The following is a 19,896-nucleotide window of genomic DNA, read 5'->3' as shown; positions in this document are numbered from 1 at the left end:
TACCACTGAGTCTGATGTTTCCAGATGTCGGCATTGGACATCTCACTCACGTCATTAAGTGAGCTGAATCACAGAAGGACAAAAAGGGACGAGAGGGCCAATTTCGAGAAGGCAGCTGAGTCTCCCCTCCTCCGTTTCGTTCAGACTTGTCTTTCTGGCCTTTCTTTCCTAATGGCATTTCTTTTGTAGGGAAGTTCCTCACATCTTTCGGTCTAATTATCTCATTGTACAAATCTTTGAAAAGGAACGAACTGCAGTTTGCTCTGCGCGCGGACATCTTTTCTTCTGCCGGGGTTCTTAACTAAGCCTTTAACCAACTTTCGCTGAAAAGGATGTCGCTGAGGAGCGATGAGGCTTGAAATTCCGCGGTTTTCTCATTCTTTTTTCTTTCTCTCCGAAGACGCCACCCCTACACCTTGGCCCGCTCCCCGCCACCTCCCGACTCGCGACAATTCACCGTTTTTAAGTGTGTTTTAAGGCATCTCTGTTTCTTCCTCTGACCCGAGAAGCTCTTTCAGTGTTAGGGCGCCTAACTAGGGGATAGGCAAATAGGATACTTAAGGGGAATAAAAGACCTAATTGAAAAATCTCTTGCTGCCTAATTACGATTAAGTATGTTGCAAATAAGTGATCATATTATTAATTTGATCATGTGCAAAACGCCGAGGTCTTTTGCCTTAAGCATTCATGTTTATTTAGCAGATGTATACAGCGCGTACCATATACCAGACACTGTTCCAAACGCTTTTAAAACACGACCCTCTTTGGTTTTAAAAGTATTTCTAAGTGACATTAAATCCGCGTGTGCATTTCGAACGTCCTTGCCATAGTTTTCTTTATAACATGGGTACAGTGGTTAAGTCTTCAAAGACAAATACGGAAAAACTTTAACCAGTTGCAACTTTATTGCAAGTCAGTCATTTCCCTCTTTGCAATTTTTCGCAATTATTATAATTAAATGCAGCCGTATAGAGAGAAAGAACTTTTTTTTTCAATGACGATTTTGCCCCCCGGGCGTTTGGAAGCCCCGGCTAATTTGATCGCGTGGGCAAGGTTAATGGCACCTGTAGGCATTCACTTTGAGAAAAATGCGCAGCCTTCGCTGAAGCTTGCGAAGGCTGAGTTCGCAGGTCGGAGAGGATGTGTGCCCCAGTGGCCTGTGCAGACTGGATTCGGGCGCACCCGCCGGGGAGGAGCGATTGGCCACCCGCGCACACCCGCTCATCCTAGAGGGGCTTTGGAGGACCGGGAGCCGAGTGGCGTCGGGGGAGGTCGGAGCCGGAGGGACGCGAGTCCGCTCGGCTCCCCGCAGCGGGCTCGGGCAGCCGAGCGGCAGCGAAGCAAAGGCCGGGAGACCCGCACAGAACAGAAGCCCACAGCCGAGCTGGGGGGTCACCGTCCCCCGCGGCCCCGAGTTGACCCGGTCCAGCCCCATCAGGCCCCGCCCGGCCTGCCCCCTCCACCCCACACCTCCCCGAGACTGTGTGCTTTGCCGGGTGTTAAGTTTCAGAAGTCAGAATGGAACGTTTCGGGTTTCTGTTCACACGGTTATTGCAGGCGCCGCGGTGGGGACCGCACAAAAGAGACGAGGGCTTGTGGGGAAGGGGTTTTGTGGTTTAACGAGGGCTTAACCCACGGACTGCAGGTCCTTCTCGCTCCCCGCCTGCCCAGCTCCCGCCCGGGCTCGGCCTTCTCAAGTCGCGGCCCTTCCTTTTCTCTTCCCCGCCCCGCGCCGGTCTTGTGTGAGGAGAGAGAATGCAATGTGAGAGGGACACCCTAAGCAGATCCCCAGAAAAATAAGAATCCCGCCGTGGCGCAGGCTTCTGGCGATTGATTGACGCCTCTTTCTCAGAGGCTTTTCCGCACTTAGCACAGCTGCCCGGACGCGATGACTGCAGTCTCGGCTTGACCCCGACCGACCCGGCGCAAGCCTCCCGGTACCGCGGCCCCGGGGCGGGCAAACCGACTCCGGCTGCCCTCGCAGACACAGCCGCGTAGCCGCCGGTTCCAAAGATACTACTTCAGATCATGGAGAGAAAGAGCAGCTTGAAAACGTGTTTTGAGGGCACATCTAGAATGGTATACAACCCACGCTGTCCACTGCACAAAAAAACTGGACACGAATTCGTCTTTTATAAAACAAGTTTCCAAGCCCGATTTTTCTTCTTTTCTTTCACGTAGGTATTCTAATTAACTCTACCGCTGTGACTACCCAAACCAGAGACTGTGGAGAATTGCAATTATCTGGATCATCTAAGCCCGAAAAACTCGAACCTGAAAAAACTACTAAATTTGTGTCCTAAAATACCCGCACCATTGATTTGTCCTTCCTGTCACCAGAGTAGACACAACTCCGACCCAAGGTCTACTCAGCGGGATCTATTATCTACAACCTACAGCCCGGGTGGCCAAATGGAAAGAACTGATTCAGAGCAAATCGAAAATCGTTTGGTGGCCTCTCAGACCCTCCGACCACCAGCGGTTTTAAGTACCTGGTCGGGGAAACTCGCGTCCTTATCTGTTCTCGGCCCAGAGGCCGCGGAAGCAGCCGTGCGAGTTGCCAGGGAGAAAAGCAACTTTGATTTAGGGTTTCCAAAAACCCCAGAGGGCAAATGTGACCGCCAGGGTCAATCAGTCAGCAGTTTTGGTCCAGACAAGGGACAGTCGAGTAGGGCGGTTCGGTTAAGCCACGGCGCCTCCCGACGTCACACACGTTCGCTCACACTCAGCCACGCGCTTGGGGTTATTCTTTAAACACAGGGCTGAAACTTCACGGGCAGACGGCGGGGTGCGGAGGAGCGCCAAAACCCGAGGTCCAGAGCCCGCCCCTCTCCGGCCCGCCCCCGCCGCGCCCGCGCCGGCGCCCGTGCCCACGTCCGCGCGCCTCCCTATCTAGGGTTAGCAACTTCGCGCTCCCGCTCGCCGCGGCGCCTCCCAACCCGCGCTCAGCTCCCGGGCCGCCGAGGCGCTGCGGCGTTCCCACGCCTCGAGCCCGAGCTGCGCGGCCCGCATTGGCCCGCGCGGCCCCGCCCCTCCGCCTCAGCCAATCCCAGGCCACGCAGGCCCCGGGGAGGCGGTGCCCGGCGGAGCGGGCGGGGGCCTGCGCGCGGGTGGCGGGCGAGGGGGCCCCGCCCGCGCGGGGAGGGAGGCGTGGCCGGCGCCGGCTCTTGCGGCCGAGCTGGGCTGCGGCGTGGGAAAGAGCCGCGAGGAGCCGACCGCGCCGCCGCCGGAGCCGCGCCTGCCGGGGCCCAGGGAGGGCGGGCGGGAGGAGGCAGGCAGGGAGGGCGCTGCGTCCCGCTCGGCGTCCGCGGCTCCGGCCCGGCTGCGCCCCGCGCGGTCTTCTCCGCGATGAAGCGCCCTTGCGAGGAGACGACCTCTGAGAGCGACATGGACGAGACCATCGACGTGGGGAGCGAGAACAATTACTCGGGGTGAGCGCGGGCTGGGCGGGAGCTGTCCGGAGCGCGAGGCATCGGGAGCTTTGTGTGCCAGTGGCTCTTTGGACGTCCCGAGGTTCTTCGCCGCCGCCTTCTAGCCGAGCGGGGGAAAGTTTTGCCTGGAATGCTTCTGAGTGGTGGGCGCTCGCGGAGCGCGTGTTGGGGTGGGGCGAGGCATGTGGGTTTGCACTCGAGGGGTGGGGCGAGAAGACGGGGGACGCGGCTGGAGGTGTGCAGGGTCCCCCGGCTGTCAGCGCTGGGCACGCGGACTGGCACGTCCGGGCGACCCGCGACGCCCCCGCCACCGAAACTGCATTGGGGAGCACTTTCAAAATGGGCCAGGAGGAGAGAGGTGGGGGGGAAAGATTGTTTTAATTTTTAAAAGATGACTTGCTTTTTGGAGAAATTAAAGCAATTTGCTACGGCAAGGCTAAGTAGGTTGAGATTTCCAGGTTGGTCGAGTGTAATTTGGTTGACGGAGGTGTGAGTGACAAGTCTTTCGGGCATCTTCTCTCTTACTACTTATTCCTAAGTCTGGAAAAGATCGGGGTCGTGATCACAGAAACCAGACCTCCATTCTGCAGTGACAGAGGTTATGGAGGCGTTTTAGTGCCAAGGCGGGTCAAATGATAATTGCTTCTAATTGGCATCCCCAGAAGCACCTTAATTATTTATCTGCAGCTGTCACTCAAGAGTAAAATTCTTTGTACCTTTGGAAAACTAGTTTTCTTTCAATATTATTCTAACATGTACAGACCTTAGCTTGGAATCAGCAGAAGCAAAGATATTTACTTGAAATATTGTTTCCAAAGTATCTTATAATTATTAAAGTGTTGTTGTGTCATCTTAAAAAAAAAAGAGATCTGAAAAACAAAAGACGTGTGAAAGGTGAAACCAGTTGAGAAGGGGTGGGAATGAGAGGAACAGTTGATTCAGAAATAAGATCCAGAAGTGAGAAGGTGAGGTAATAAGAACCTGGTGTGTGCAACATTTCTAAAATGAAAGAACAAATAACAGGAACCTGGAGAATTTGAGAACATGAAAAAGCAGAGTATCCATGAGTTATGAAGAGAAACAGTTACCAACTAGAATGTATCATAAAAAATTATGTGACATTGTAGTGATTTGATTGAATTTTTGATACAAAGTATTTTATTAGCAAACTCAAGATGGGTTACAACTCAGAGTTTTAAGCTTACATTGAAGGCTGAGGGATACTCACCCAGAGTTCCATTTTCAAAGTAAAATATTTACCTAATAGTTGATCTAATTTTAATTTTTCTATTGGTGGCATAGTTAATTTGGGGTCATTCTTTTGGAAAATTGACACAGAAAACATTGAATTTGTCTTTTTTTTTTTTTCCTGTATGACTAATTGGAGTTTTGAAATAGTAACTTCTGTTTATCTGAAAGACTGCATCTAGGGACAGCAGTTTGACATACGGTGACTATATATCTGTTTGATAATACTGCTAAACATGGTCTTTATTTTACAATAGCATTGCTTTGTTTAGTTGTTCTGACCTCAGGGAGGAGGAGGGATGCTATTAGAGATTAGCTGACTTTTAAGAAACATTTATGAGTGGAACTAGGAAGTACTAATATCTAACTTCTCACCCTGACTGCCCATAATTATTTCATTGGGAGACCAATAAAACTTTAGAGATGATTTCTGCCAGTAGATTTGGCATCTGGATTACTCATTAAAAGAAAAAATGGCGTGATTCTTTCCTGAAAAGATATGAAAGGGCTGAAAACAAAGTTTGTTAAGAATTAAGAATAAAATAACACTGATCTGAACTATGCTCTCTCTCTGAATTATTTCGTGGGTGCCTTCAAGCACCCAGAAGAAACAGTTGTTATGTTCATACAGCACCTGACAAACTCTTCTTATCTTGTAGGCAAAGTACTAGTTCTGTGATTAGGTCGAATTCGCCAACAACAACATCTCAGATTATGGCAAGAAAGAAAAGGAGAGGGGTATGTGATTCTTAATTTTTTTCGTTTCCTGTAATCCTGCCTAACGTGTAGCAGTTGTATTTTTCCATTATGAATCATTTTATCATCTGTGTATTCATAAATTTTTGTTGTTGTTTTGCTTTTTGGGGATAGATAATAGAGAAAAGGCGTCGAGATCGGATAAATAACAGTTTATCTGAATTGAGACGACTGGTGCCAACCGCTTTTGAAAAACAAGTAAGCTGCCCCCACCCCTGACCATCCCACTAAAGAGCTCAAAAAATCTGATTCTCTCATCTGGGAATGTGGGTTCTTGTTAAAGCTCATTAAAATAATGGTGTATGTGCCCTGATCTGGCACACAGCAGCTATTTCAATAAAATGCTTTGTTGTGGCAAAACTATTAAAAACATAATCCATCATGAAGTTGAAAAACATTTCCATTCTCTAGCTTATTTTCCCCTTCAGGGTAACATGTTCATGCTTTCTCTGTTCTTTCTATGAATACCAGTAGTGGTTTAAAACCGAGCTGTATGTAGTAGACTTCTTAAACAAAAACAAAAAAGATATCTATGTGAAATTTCATTTTTTGTCTCAAACTATTTTTAGCTATTCTTTTAAGTAAGCTTTTTATTAAAAAAAAAAAAAAAGCCAAAGCCAAGGAAGTAACATCTCTCGTTCTATTTCCTAAATAATAGTACTAACAAAATTTATTTACCAAACCACTTGGTTTCATTTTTAATCCCTGGGTTAATAGAATCATGTTTATTTTGAAGCATATTTGTGAAAGTTTGGTAAAAGTCAAACTGGCCATAAATTCCCCTTTTCAGAATTCAAGTGTTTCTTTACCAAAAAAAAGAAAGAAAAAGGAAAAGATATTTTGCACACTTGATAAAGTAGGAAGCCAAATGTTTAAATCTTCCTCTGTCATTTTGGAAAAGTTGTGGTTTTCCCTCGGCCTCCATGGTTGACGTTCAGATTTTTAACAGCATCTTTCAAACAGCATGGCATCATACCCTTGTTGAAGATGTTATACTTTCAATTAACTTCAAATAGGACATAAGACATCCATTGTTTGTTTATTCCACTTTGTTGTTTCATGAACCACAAACATTATAAAGCAAGCCCCACAAAGTCCTTGGAAATTATCCAGAAACTACAGTTTTGTTATTAGTCACTTTCACTGAAACTTCTGTTCATCTTCACGAAAAATTGAACATGGACAGAAGTACAAGGTGTCGTATGTTATTGATTATACATTTTTAAAAGAAAAAAGGCACCCACTCTGTATGCTAAAACTGATAAGCTAAATATAATGGGCAAGTTGTAGTTTTGATTAGTAGCATTTCCCACAACACGCTGAAAATGAAAATAGCAGTAATCAATGACATTTTTTACTTTCAGTACTGAAATGTCGACAGTTATGAGGAACAGTTCAGTGATTTTGGGGGAAGGAGGGAGGGTTGTTAGATTTTTCCCCCCCTTAACTGTCGACTTAAACCTTAAAAGCAGACCTCAGTAGTTTGGCAGTTAGTTACCATAAACACAGGCTTTCCCATTTGCTGAGCTTGGCGACCAACCCTGGTGAGCTGGCTGTGTCACAATATGATTAGAAGAGTGTTCTTTTGAGCAGTTTAAATAACTCTGGCACTCTCACCATGCACTTGGTGCTGACAATTTTCACAAAACAAGTAAAGCATAGGAACCTGAAATAAACTTCAGTTTCCTTTTCAAGAAAACATACTGATTTAATTATTTAGCTCTTCCAAGAAATTAGAAGCCACCCACAGCCCTCTGAGACAGCTTCAAGTGGCACATTTGTGTTCCAGTTGGTTTCCAGAGGTGCCTTAAAATGGGGGAATGGGCATAAAATATATTTCCAAGACAGTTTTATTAAGAGCCGTTTTAAAGCGTTCAGATATCCTTAAGCATTTTTGATGCTTACTAGATAAAGAGGTAGATTATGCTTCCTTGTTTATGATCTTGGAATTTACAGTGACACCTGCTGGTAGTTATTGGAGGAAAAAAAACTTTGAAAGTCTCCCTTTTGCACTTTTGGTTCTACTTACAGTAGTGTAGTATGAATTACCTTAAAGGCACCTTAGAATTCTATTTTTGAAAAATATGCTTTTAACAATAATTTGCTGAGATCCTATCTCCTTTTCCTCCAGAGTTGGATTCAACTGATCCAGACTTAAGTGTCAGTTGCCCTATAGTGTTAGTTGCTCAGTTGTGTCCAACTCTGTGACCCCATCAACTGTAGCTCGCCAGGCTCCTCTGTCCATGGAATTCTCTAGGCAAAGATACTGGAGTGGGTAGCCATGCCCTCCTCCAGGGGATCTGCCCCACCCAGGAATCAAACCCGGGTCTCCCATATTGCAGGTTGATTCTTTACCGTCTGAGCCACCAGGAAAGACTATTATATATCGCTTAATAAAGTATATTATTAACCAGGGCAGAGATTGATGCAAAGTTTGAGAATTTTGCAGTTGTAATAGTTTGGGTGGAGTGATCTTGGAGTGTAATTGTTTTTGTGATTAAAAATTACTTATCACGCCTTTTATTCTTTAAGAGTTAAAATGGCAAATATCTGTCACTAGGTGTGACATAATTAGTGTCTTCATGTGAAATTTGGAAGGAGTTCAGATTTTTTTTCTGGTTGAAAAAATTAAACTGAGAATTCCTTAGTGGGAGGGAAAATGAACATTCAGGATAAATTGTTCCAAATTTGTTTCCATAGGATTTATGAGACTTCATTATTTGTTTATTCAGGGATCTGCAAAGTTAGAAAAAGCTGAAATACTTCAAATGACAGTAGATCACTTAAAGATGCTGCAGGCAACCGGGGGTAAAGGTAAGGCGGTGACTTCATTCCACCCCGCTTTCTGCCTTTCTCTTTTCTTTTTTTTCTCCTTAAGATTGTAAGGAAGTCATAGTTGAACAGTTCTTTAACAAGCTGAGATAGGAGGTCCCAGATTAAAGCCGTGGAAATCAATGCTAATGGCAGGATTGAACTCGTGGGAAAGAACTTCTGGAACAAAAGAAGCACTTGACCCTGGGCTTGTGTTTGCTTTCATAGTACTGTGGGAGTAAGGCTTCATTCACAGCAGCCTGGTCCGAGATTTGTTTGGGACTTTCAGAAGTGCATGCTGGAATTTGTACCAAAGACAAAACAAACACGCAAACATCCAAACATAAACAGGAGGTTAGAGGCAATCTTTTTCTCTTCTTCTTTTCCTCCCCCACCGTCCTCCTCTCCACCCATTAAATCAAGGCTGGGATTCAGTATCATGCACCTATTCCAAAAGAAGTGAATTTTCATTGTTGTTTTCAGAGTCTGATTGGTCTTGGATTTAGACCACACAGCGCATTTGAAGTTTAGGTAGTGAATCTCTGACCTGGAAACCACTGATGGAACAGTCATTCCTGCAGAGAGCAAACAGGAGCAGGTGCCCTGGCCCAGTGCCACGGAGAGATGTCTTTTGTACCAGATAGTGATTTAGGGAAGAATAGTACAGGGGTCTCAGGGATGGACCCTCACTTCATGGTATAAATGGACTTGAGATCCTGAACGCTGATTCATTCAGATTTCATTATCTTACTTCTCACATATCACTCAGACTTGATTTTGCCCATTGTATCTTTTTCACCCTCAAGAAGGCCTTCAGTATTCGTCTTACCCAAGGGTGCTAGTTCGTATATTTGATAACTGGCTGAGGAGAGGGTACCAGAAAAACTAAGCCCTGCAGCTACACCCTAGAGGCTTCTCTCTGTTCAGCATTAGCCTTTTAGTGCAGAGCACCAGAGTTTCCCCTAGATCAGGGCAGAAGCAGGGCACTGGAGAGAAATAGCTGTTTACCAATTGGTGCCCAAGTATTTCAGTATTTAACTCCAGCTGAGGACCTGTGGAACATCAGCTCTGAGCATCACCATCTTTCTACCTGTGTCAGGTGGAGGGTGATTATGGTAAAGGGATGCCCTCAAGCCCAGTGTGACTTACCCTCTGTTGTCCCTGGTCAAGGAACCATCCTGCATGAATAAACATACTGAATGGGTTTGGAATTGTGATTTCTTCTCATTAAAATGTAACCCTCCGCAAAGCATGCAAATATTCTTACATAATAGAGAACTGGATGAAATTGTAGATGCCAGTTATCTAGCCCAGCTTAGCCACTGCCCCCACCTTTAAACTGAGACAGAGGTGCTGAGCTCCACGGGGAGGCCTGTACCAGCAGCACTGAATTCTCAAGGGTTCCCGCAGCCCCATGATTCTGTCTCTACATGTGCTCCCTCAAGATATTAGGAGACCAATTGACTTAGAGATGCTACAGGGGAAAGCTGTTTGATTGCTTTACCTCTCTTGGCACTGTTAGCTGTAAAGCTAAGAATTTTTATCAGCGTTTCAAATAGTTGGCATGAGCTATACTTCTAAAGAGTAATATTGTTCTTATGCCTTAGTATAAAAACGGAGTTCCATCTTGGTTGCTATTCTCAGCTACCTGAATGGTCCTAAAATCCGTCCCAAAATAGTCTGTGAACAGACATTTGCGAGCAAGTTCCATACAAGTCGTCTGGCTGCCCGGTCATTAGAGAGGTCACCTCAGCAGAGAATGTGTGGGCCTTGCGGGGAGGGGAGCTGGCAGTGTGGGCACAAGTTGTTAGACTCCCAGCAACTATGGGGCCTCAGAATGTACTGGCGAAGGGCAGAGACTCTGCGATTAGGTTGCCTGGTTTCAAATCCTGGCTCTGCTATTTTTTTTTTTTTAAGCTCTGTGACCCTGGATAAGTTACTAACCTTCTCTGAAGCTCAGTTTCTTCATCTATAAAGTGAGGACAGTGAGAGTGTTTACTTCACAATGTTGTTGTGAGTTTACTCACTTAAAGGCCATAGAGCAGTGATGGCAGTAGTGTGGACCCCTCTGCTATTATTATTGGCCCAAGAGCCAGTCACAGGAAACAGCTGCTCATCATGGTTTCCCTCTGCATTCAGCAGTAGAATAGGAATTATATAATTTATATGCCTTAAGATGCAATAGAGAACTCAGCCATGTGCAACAACATATAGCCAGCAAATCACCAATTTCAATTACTTTGTGCCTAGTCATGAAAATGCTTGGAAGCTCTTGGGGTTCAATTCTTTTGATCTGTTCTTTAGTCTGTTTTGCTAAGGCAGTAGTTTCTAGAGAAGATTTAGAGTAACCGAAATTTCTAGATCCCTCTGGGTTTCTGGACTCTGTCTACTCTGATGATTACCTCCCTTCTCTCATGGAAGTCAAAAGTCTGCAAAGCCTTACAGAGAACCCTAAGGACACTTAATGTGAAATCTTTCTTTGGGGGAATCTTCTTCAGGAAGAACTTTACCTCCTAATGTCAGGAGCTTTATTGCTAACTGTGCTGCAGGCCTGGGATGATAACGTGTTGCTATCGTCCACATTTCATAATATTGTCTTATTTCAGCTTTGTGCTGTTACCTATCTTAATGTATATATTATTCCCCAGATTTCTTTTTTGGGACTTCCAAGTTTCTGTTGGAATTCTAGCTCTTGGACTTTGAAGGCTGTGACTACTATTTTTCCAAAGTCAAACTATAGAATAAGTTAGTTTAAATGTTAATAGATGATAAATGAAACAGGTAATACTTTGATCTATAAAATAGATGAAAATAACCTTGTTTGAATGTGATATTTGTCATTTATATATACACACATCCCCAAAGTGAGTAGACTAAATTTTAATTTGAAAATTGTTTTTAAAAAAAACTTGCAAATGAGAAAAAAAAAAAATCTGGGAAGGATATGTTTGTACATACTAGAGGTAACTAATTCAAAGTGGTGACATTTCCCCAAATCTCTGATTATTATCAGTACCCTAAATTGGCACTGATACTAGTCAGATGTTATTATTTTCTATTCTAATGTATTATCTTTGGAGAAAAAGAGATCCTCATGAATGTGATGGACTTTAGCCATTTTTATGATAATAACCTTATGTGTAGGGGTACATGCATACACACTGACATAATTAACATACATTTTTTTTCTTGAATAAATGCCAGAAAAAACTTAAACTAAGCTAACCAATGAAAGAAATTTATATTTGAGCTTCAGGAAGACTAGGAGTTATAGTAACCTCATGTCAGCCAAGGAGCCTCATATTCAGTTCAGTTCAGTTCAGTCGCTCAGTCGTGTCCGACTCTTTGGGACCCCATGAATCACAGCACACCAGGCCTCCCTGTCCATCACCTGATAGAAAAATCCGACCTTCAAATTAGTACCACATTTTAAAAAATCATTTTGCTTTCTTTAAATTTTTTCCTACAAAAAATGGCGTTTTCATTTTGTTGATTAAAAAAAAAAAGCACCATGGGCCACGAAGCATGTATGACTTTATTAAGCAGTTCTAGCACATTTCTAACAATCTGCTTGAATGCTTTTCACATCTCTGCTACAAATGCCAAGGGAGTGAGGATGTTTCCGATAAACCCTTTAATCTCTAACTCATGTGACAGAGACCGAGAGACTGGTCCTCTGTAATACCGCTGTAGAAGTTTACTAGAGAATTTCACTGCCACCATACAAAAGACACACTATTTTTTTGTTTTTCTGGAAGTGTTTGAAACACAGATGTTCTTAATTTTTCTCCCCACTGTGATATTTGGTTGCAAGAACAGCTATAGTGTATAGCACTACCAGAATTGTCACACATGTGAATTGCAAAGTACACTTTCTTAACGTCTGCAAAACTTACGGCCATAAATAGCTGGCAGCATCTTCAGAAAGGATCGCTAGTTGTACTTAAATCTCTGAAGGAGAGGGTGCAACGTAGTCGGTGGTTACCCTTCGTAATGGTTATCGTTCTGTCTCCCTCGCTGTCTCTCCTGGCCCGCACTGTGCTCCAACCCCCTTGTAGGCTACTTTGACGCGCACGCCCTTGCCATGGACTTCATGAGCATTGGATTCCGGGAGTGCCTGACGGAAGTGGCGCGGTACCTGGGCTCCGTGGAGGGCCTGGACTCCTCCGACCCGCTGCGCGTGCGCCTGGTCACGCATCTCAGCTCGTGCGCCTCGCAGCGGGAGGCGGCGGCCGTGACCTCCTCGCTGGCCCACCACCACCACCCGCTGCACCCGCACCACTGGGCGGCGGCCTTCCACCACCTCCCGGCGGCCCTGCTGCAGCCCAGCGGGCTCCACGCCTCGGAGTCCACGCCCTGTCGCCTGTCCACCGCTTCGGAAGTGCCCCCTGCCCACGGCTCGGCCCTCCTCACCGCCACGTTCGCCCACGCGGATTCCGGCCTGCGGATGCCCTCGACGGGCAGCGCCGCCCCCTGCGTGCCGCCTCTCTCCACTTCCCTGCTGTCCCTCTCCGCCACTGTCCACGCGGCCGCGGCGGCGGCCACCGCAGCTGCGCACAGCTTCCCTCTGTCCTTCGCTGGGGCCTTCCCCATGCTCCCCCCAAACGCAGCCGCCGCCGTGGCAGCTGCCACAGCCATCAGCCCGCCCTTGTCGGTATCAGCCACGTCCAGCCCTCAGCAGACGGGCAGTGGAACAAACAGTAAACCTTATCGACCCTGGGGCACTGAAGTAGGAGCTTTTTAAGTTTTCACGGAACTCCTCGCAGTAGCAACTGAATGTCTTTCATTTCCGAGTCAGCTTCAAACCTCTGCAACCCTGGAAGTAGCCATAGAGATGTCTGCAAACCCCCAAAGCAACAGTCAAGCTGTTTGAGACACAAACCTCACAAGTGGAAATGTGGTATTATCTTTTTTCCCTCTGTTTTGGTTTAAGGCAATTTGGTAACTTGACATCAGCAACTTTTGAAAACTTCACACTTGTTTCCATTTAGAAGTTTCCTGAAAAATATACGGACCATACCATCCAGCAGTGCATCAGGATGTGTGAATTGGGGAAGAAAAATGACCTGACTCAATTCTGTTGAAACTAGATGGGAAAAAATATTTGTGTTTCATAAGTGCCTGAGCTAGTAAAGTTTTCTTTTGAACAAACAACATTGCACAAGTAAAGAAGAATGTAGCGGTTGGGTTAAGAAAGGATAAGGGACAGAAGTCCTGCATTAGGCTGCAGATACTTTAGTACAGTACAAGAGAAGAGCACTCTGTTGAAACCAGCAGGTTTTTATTGGCCAAAAGGATTGATGAAAATAATTTTCAAGTTGAAAGTCCTAGTTTTATCTTAGTTTGCTTTCTTTGTACAGACTTGCCAAGTGGTGACATTTAGCAATGCATTAGTGTAAGCAATTATTACATAAATGCTCAGATTAACAAGCATTTCTGCCCTGCCTGCAAACCCCCAGGCATTTTCTTTCATGACTCAAAACGTGGTGCTTCTTTATATAAACCATGCATTTATAGAGTGCACCTAGAAGCAGTTGCTTACTATGTGCCCCCAGAGGCTATCTGACTCATGCCAACTTGAAAACTCTCCAGTTGTAAAAGTTTAATTTATTCTGTACCATTTGGACAGTTTTTACATATTTATCTTCTTGATTTCATCCCAATAACATGTAAAATCTGTCACCTTTTGGAGAGAAGTTGCATTTCTGGAAGTGATGAGGCAGGGAGAGAATGATGGTTAGAGAAAAGCCACGATTTTTAAACGTCCTTTGTCAAGCTTGTGATTGCATTTGATCCCAAATCAAGATGAATGTATTCAGTGGGATGTACATAAATTATTTTTGTCCATGCCTAGACTAGTGCTACATAATGTGTTTTGGTTTTGTTGTTTTTGTTTTGTTTAACGACAAAATAATCTCTTAATACTTTGAAATTGAGCACATGAGATTTTATGTTTGAAAGACAAAGACACAGCATGTATTATTATGCACTTCATTTCTCTGCTGTGTGGAGAAAGCAATAAACATATGAGAATGTTAGACATTATGCAAAATTATACTTTTAAAAATTACTGTACCTAGTCTTCTATGCATTACTTTGTAACCTTTTTCTATGCAAAAGTCTACATATCACTAATTAAATGAAGTCCTTTTTGACCATTTTAATGTGGATGAGTTGCTTTGCAGAATGAAAGTTTACAGGAATTTAAAGAAAGGCCTTGTTTCACTAACAAATTAAGCCTTGGCTTTTCTTTTTCTAAGTCATTTGGTATAATTCACAGCCTTGAAAATAACGGGTATTTGAGTTTGTAAATCAATTAAGTATAGGTGAGTATGACACCATTTGGAGGCAAGAAGTGATTGGTTTCCTCTGCCTTTTATTTTTAGCATAGTTCTTGGAAAAGTGCAAATACCAAAACGTCAAATAATAGTATACTGAACGTAGGGTAATAAGTTTGTGTCATATGTTTTGTAACTCAAATATTTATAGAGTGTTTTTAAAACATCACATGCATTCATGATAGGTGTATATATATATATATATATATATATGTTGATAAATCCTCTGTACCTACCTCAAGATTCTTTTGATGCTATAGAAGCTATGCAGGGATCCCTCCGTCAATGAAGCCTAAACTAGACTATCTCAGAGTTTCTGAAGCTATTGGGCCAAACATGGGAAGAATTTTTTAATGTTCTTATTCACTTATGCTTAGAGTTAAAGTAAAAAGTGGGAGACCTCTTAAATAATTTTATTTTGAAAAATCAAGCATATAGTTTATTTATTTTTCCTTTCTGTAAGTGGGTGAAAAAAATGAGCCAAAACAGATCACCTTTGTTCCTTGTCTGTAAGCTCTGTGGTTATTTTATGCCAGTTAGCTCTGATGGGATTAGGTAACAACAAAATGGGTTTAGTGGTATTTGGAGTTTGTTTCTTGATCATGATTTGTGGATAACAGGCATAGAAATAATTTTGATTTAGGATCTAATAGTTGATTCTGTGCCTGTTGTAATGACAGCATTCAAATAACTTTTTGTAGATTGTAAACTTTTAGTGATCAGGATTTTTAAAAATTTGAATTAAATATTGAAAGTAAATCCTCTCTTCCTTCTTTCATCTTTTTCTCTTCCTGTTTTTTCTTCCTTATGCTGTTTTCTTTCCAGTTAGATATTGGTTATTATTTTTCGGTTTAGTTGATTAAAATATTTGCCAGCCAACATGTTACATAATTGCTGAGGGTTGTCAGTATTCCTAAAGATAATTGTTAGTAATTTCAATCATTTAAATTTCATTGGTTCTTGATCAGTGTTTTACATCTTCAGTTTTACATCGTATTTCATTCTATTAACTTTATCATTGAGTTTTCCCTCTCTGATTCAGTGTTCTGTAAAAGCAGTGTTCTGCATTTAAGGGTGGGAATTTTCAGCATTCACTACCAAAATAGTAAAAAAAAAAGTTTTTAAAGTTTAAGGGAAAAAGAACTTTTAGGGTTTGATTTATTGGTGGCTTTTAGTTGGGTAAAAGTTGGTCCCAAAGTTAACTCAAAGGATTTTTGATGGGGGAAGAAAAATGAAAAAAAAAGGACATTTTTAGAAATTTTGTTTTCCCCAGATGATGAAAGCTATATGTGTGACTAATTAGAGCCCAGTTTTGTATTTCACATCAGTGAACCAGAAAGCATTTATTGAATAGCTCCCGTGTGCCCAGCGTTGTGCTATGTAGACTCACTTTCTAATGCTGTGTGATCTTGCAGCCTGACAGTGGTGGGTACGACTGCCACCCTAGCTATTCACAGGGACCCTCAAAAGAAACAGGTGCCCTGAAAATGAGGAAAGGGGTTTCTAGAAACTAGCTGGGGAGGCTCTTTCTCTCCTTGGGATCTTTTGCAATTACAAATACGATATTTCCTATCATTTGGAGAAGTCTAAGGGACTTTTAAAGTAATATTTAAACATAGAGTCCAAATATTAACTAGACTGTTGGCTTATAATCCACATGTACAAATGTATCCTCAGTCTTAAAGATGCCTTTTAAATTATCTTTCTTATTATATATTTAACTTGTCCCTTTTACCAATAATTAATGCAAGGTAAGAGTAATCACAAAGCAAGATGATTTTAGAATTTCATCTCTGTAAGTCTAAGACTCCATCAATTACAAAGTACACTAAAGTAGCACCACAACATAATTTTGTGAAATTTTTAAAAATTGCATCTTGTATTTGAGGTGATAGAATAATAATATATTCAAATGTGATTTTAAAGATCTGTGGCTAGAAATGTACATAGATTAAAACGTGGGGGATTTAGCTTACTTTAAAAATATCAGCAAGGGTCTTAGTCAAATCAAAGAATCTGAATTGACCTTGTAATGGTTTAATGATCTAAAGATAGATCTAGTTTTTTAAGCTTTTCACGTTTTTATTGCCCAATGGAACTATTCCTAGTTCTGCATTTTACTGAAGAAAGGAGTGTGATTTCCCCTTGTAATTCCTTTAAGATATAAGCAATAACCGAAGTTGTGAATATTTTAGCAACTACACCAAAGCATTACAGCAAATACGACATCATAAACTATGACTATAGCTTGTGTTCTTTGGAATGAAGGATAAGTCTTTGAACTTGAATGAGATATCTTTAAAAGAAGAAAAGTCCCGTAGCTTCCATAGACAGTCTTGTACAAGAGGTCAGAGGCAGATGGGAAATGGTTCTTCAGGTACCAGGTGGCACTTTCTCCCCCTCTTCAAACTTTAGAAGAACAGACTGGAATGGGGTTGGCTGGTCAGGGAGTCAGGTCCTCTTTTAAGACTGACAGAATCAACAACACACTGTAAGTCACTAATCTAAAAAGAAATATAAGACATAATACTATTAATACTGTTCCATTTTCTGTGCTAAGCTCCATGTCAAGTGCTTGAAATCTGTTACCTCATTGAAGCCTGGTTAAGTGTCCTATAGAAGAGATAGTCTTATTATCGTTATGTGTTAGGAATGGAGAAGAGGTTGATTTTCAAGGTCAAACCTAGCAGTCTGAGCTGTGAGTCAGCCCAGGCCTCTGATTCTTAGGCCCATACCTTTGACCTCCAGGCAGTAGCTTCTGGCAGTACTTTTGGACTCACTCATTCAGACTAACCAAAAGTTTCAACCTGCCTGAGATCACTTTAAGCTAAAGATGAGTAAATTAGCATAAAAATCACTATTCTCTCTCCTGTTTAGTATATGAAAGGATAAAAAATAATAACTGCACTTTATAATAATGCAACATAAAAGGAAATTATTTTGGCAGTTCCCTGGTTTTAACTTTCAACTGTCAAGCGGTTGAGAGTTAAAATTTTAAACTGCTTATCTTAATCAGTGAAGTTACCCTCTGTAAAAGCTATCAAAAAATATTCTATGATCTCAGTCAAGGTGGCTGACAAAAGCGAGGCAAAGTAGTGACTAAATAGCTGAGAGAATTGAATTTGAAAAAAATTCCTGTCTTCCATTAGAAATAAAAGTTAAGGGATTTTTTTTTGTGGCAGGAAAAATGATGGATTATTCTGAATGTTTATACATTCCAAGTCCATCATGTCATAAAACAACGCTCTTTGTGTGGCCTATGAAGACCTGCTCAGTAATCCACTCACTTTAACAAGTCTTGTTATCAGGAAGGGCTTTTTAAGTAACCTAAAATTTTCCACCTGCTGTTAAGCATGCTTTCTATAACAGTTAACAGTTTATATGTGTATGATTTTTCAAAAATCTTCTATCCAGAGACATGTTTATATGCCTCTAAATTCTCAGCCTTCTGAGAACTGAATATTCTGTATCCTTGACCTCTGTTGTCATTCTGTTAGTCTGTGGGAATGAAGAGATTTATGCATATGAAATGAAATATGCATGTAACAGAATGCCTCATAAGCTTTTTTTTTTAAGGGACCGAAAGAGGCAAGTTAACTCTAAAGTTTCTTGCCTTAAGCTTGCATTGCAGTCATTTTGTGTTTTCATTGCAGTGAAAACAAAGTCAAATTTTCTCATGTGGAAGAAAAGCTATTTTGCAAAGAATGGCTATTATTCATAATGTTTCACTTGTGTAAATGGGATGATAAATTTTATATTGCTCAAAAATTCCTAAAACAACTGAGTATTTTGAGTTAATACTGCCTGTTCTGATTATGAATTGTTGAGCTGAATATTATTTACCACATTATAAAACCAAAACTCTGCCTGCTTCCTAGGTCTTTCGTTGCTTTTTTTTTTTTAACCTTTTCCCTTAAGTGCAGAGAACCAAAGACTTTTTTCCCCCCAGCAAAACAACATGACCAGAGCTTTATGTAGCTGCTTGTGTAGACTTTCTCCTGGGCCAGCAAAGTCTGTCGTCTTCCCATATCCTAGCCAGTCTGTCCCAGGACAGCTGCTTTAAATAGGCTTCCCATGGAGATGTGGCCACAGTCAGGAGGGCAAAACACAGAGGTACAGAGACCGTATGTCAGCATCGTCATAACACATTTTTCAGTCACAGTCACCAGCCACCTTCCAAACAGGAACTAAGCCAGCCACTTTTTTGTCTCAGAGGCAGCCACTGTCAAATTTATTTTGTTTTTTGGACATATTTCTGACAGCAGAAAGATAAGCACAGCATAGTGCAAATGGTTGAGGGTGGTAACATCAAAACCCACAGACAGCCCGATGACGTTAGATAAGGGTACTGTTGTCTCATGATACTATCAAGCTCATCGGGCAAGCATTGTCTCTGGTGACAACATCCTTTACTGCTACAATAAAGAGGCTTGATGGGACACTGAGTCCCCCTTCAAGGTACAGAAAACCCCCCAAAAGATATCCAAGAGTCCACAATTGCTGAGGCTTTAAGCAGGCTTAAGGCATATGTGTTACGCCAAGTGGGCTTACCTAAACACCAAGGACCACCTGACCTTGACTATCAGAACAGGTCTCAGCAATAACCCCATGAATTATCTGGCTCATGCTGACCAAGTCTCTCAACACAGTCTACCAACTTTGATGTGACCTTCAAACCCCAAGTGTGCCCGGCAGCGGGAGCCACAGACAAAACAACACAGGAGCAGTAACTCAGGGTAAGTGCCTTTAGTCAGTTCCCAAGACTCTGACGTCCGGCAGCCAGCTTTCTTGCTTTGGGTATCAGGAACTTAAGACAGAAGGATAAACAAAATTCAGTACTGTTTATTTTCAAGATATGACAAGCCAGAGAAGTATAAAAGTTATTTGTTTAATGTTCCCTTTAAATGTATGTATGCAAAGTGCAAAGTTTTTTCAGTTGTACCTGACTCTGTGCGATCCTATGGACTGCAGCCTGGCAGGCTCCTCTGTCCATGGGATTCTTCAGGCAAGAACACTGGAATGGGTTGTCATACCCTCCTCTGGGGTATCTTCCTGACCCCGGGATTGAACCTGTGTCTCTTATTTCTACCTGCATTGGCAGGTGGCTTCTTTACCATAGCGCCACCAGAAAGTTTAAATGTATAGCATAGCCGTTTTCTGTAGGCAAATCCCCGATTGATACAGAAAAGACATACTAACATATATGCTAAATGACACTGCCACTTCACAACACTATCCAGTTTACCATATGTTTAACTACTTAAGTCTAGTAAGCAGTTTTAAGATGTGGTAGCTTATTTAACTGGAGAAGG

The 19,896-nt window shown here is 42.6% G+C and overlaps 1 protein-coding gene across 1 annotated transcript; it reads left to right on the top strand.

Moving 5' to 3' along the window:
* The first annotated feature begins 3,216 nt into the window (after positions 1–3,216).
* HEY2 (hes related family bHLH transcription factor with YRPW motif 2) lies at positions 3,217–15,453 on the top strand. The gene is made up of 5 exons (XM_055433409.2): positions 3,217–3,431; positions 5,339–5,417; positions 5,550–5,633; positions 8,168–8,249; positions 12,305–15,453. The coding sequence occupies exons 1-5, from the start codon at positions 3,349–3,351 to the stop codon at positions 12,988–12,990; spliced, it is 1,014 nt and encodes a 337-aa protein (XP_055289384.2). The 5' UTR covers positions 3,217–3,348; the 3' UTR covers positions 12,991–15,453.
* The last annotated feature ends 4,443 nt before the right edge of the window (positions 15,454–19,896 follow it).

The sequence above is a fragment of the Moschus berezovskii genome, chromosome 10 (assembly GCF_049115385.1).
Source record: "Moschus berezovskii isolate FMDL1 chromosome 10, NW_MosBer_1.0, whole genome shotgun sequence".
Lineage (NCBI taxonomy): Eukaryota > Metazoa > Chordata > Mammalia > Artiodactyla > Moschidae > Moschus > Moschus berezovskii.
This window is presented reverse-complemented; position numbering and strand designations above follow the sequence as displayed.

Excerpts from the sequence above, each read along its gene's own strand:
- HEY2 (XM_055433409.2), top strand. The coding sequence starts at position 3,349 with ATGAAGCGCCCTTGCGAGGAGACGACCTCTGAGAGCGACATGGACGAG. Across the intron at positions 3,432-5,338 it reads AGCGAGAACAATTACTCGGG|GCAAAGTACTAGTTCTGTGA; the intron begins GTGAGCGCGGGC and ends CTTATCTTGTAG. Across the intron at positions 5,634-8,167 it reads CAACCGCTTTTGAAAAACAA|GGATCTGCAAAGTTAGAAAA; the intron begins GTAAGCTGCCCC and ends TTGTTTATTCAG.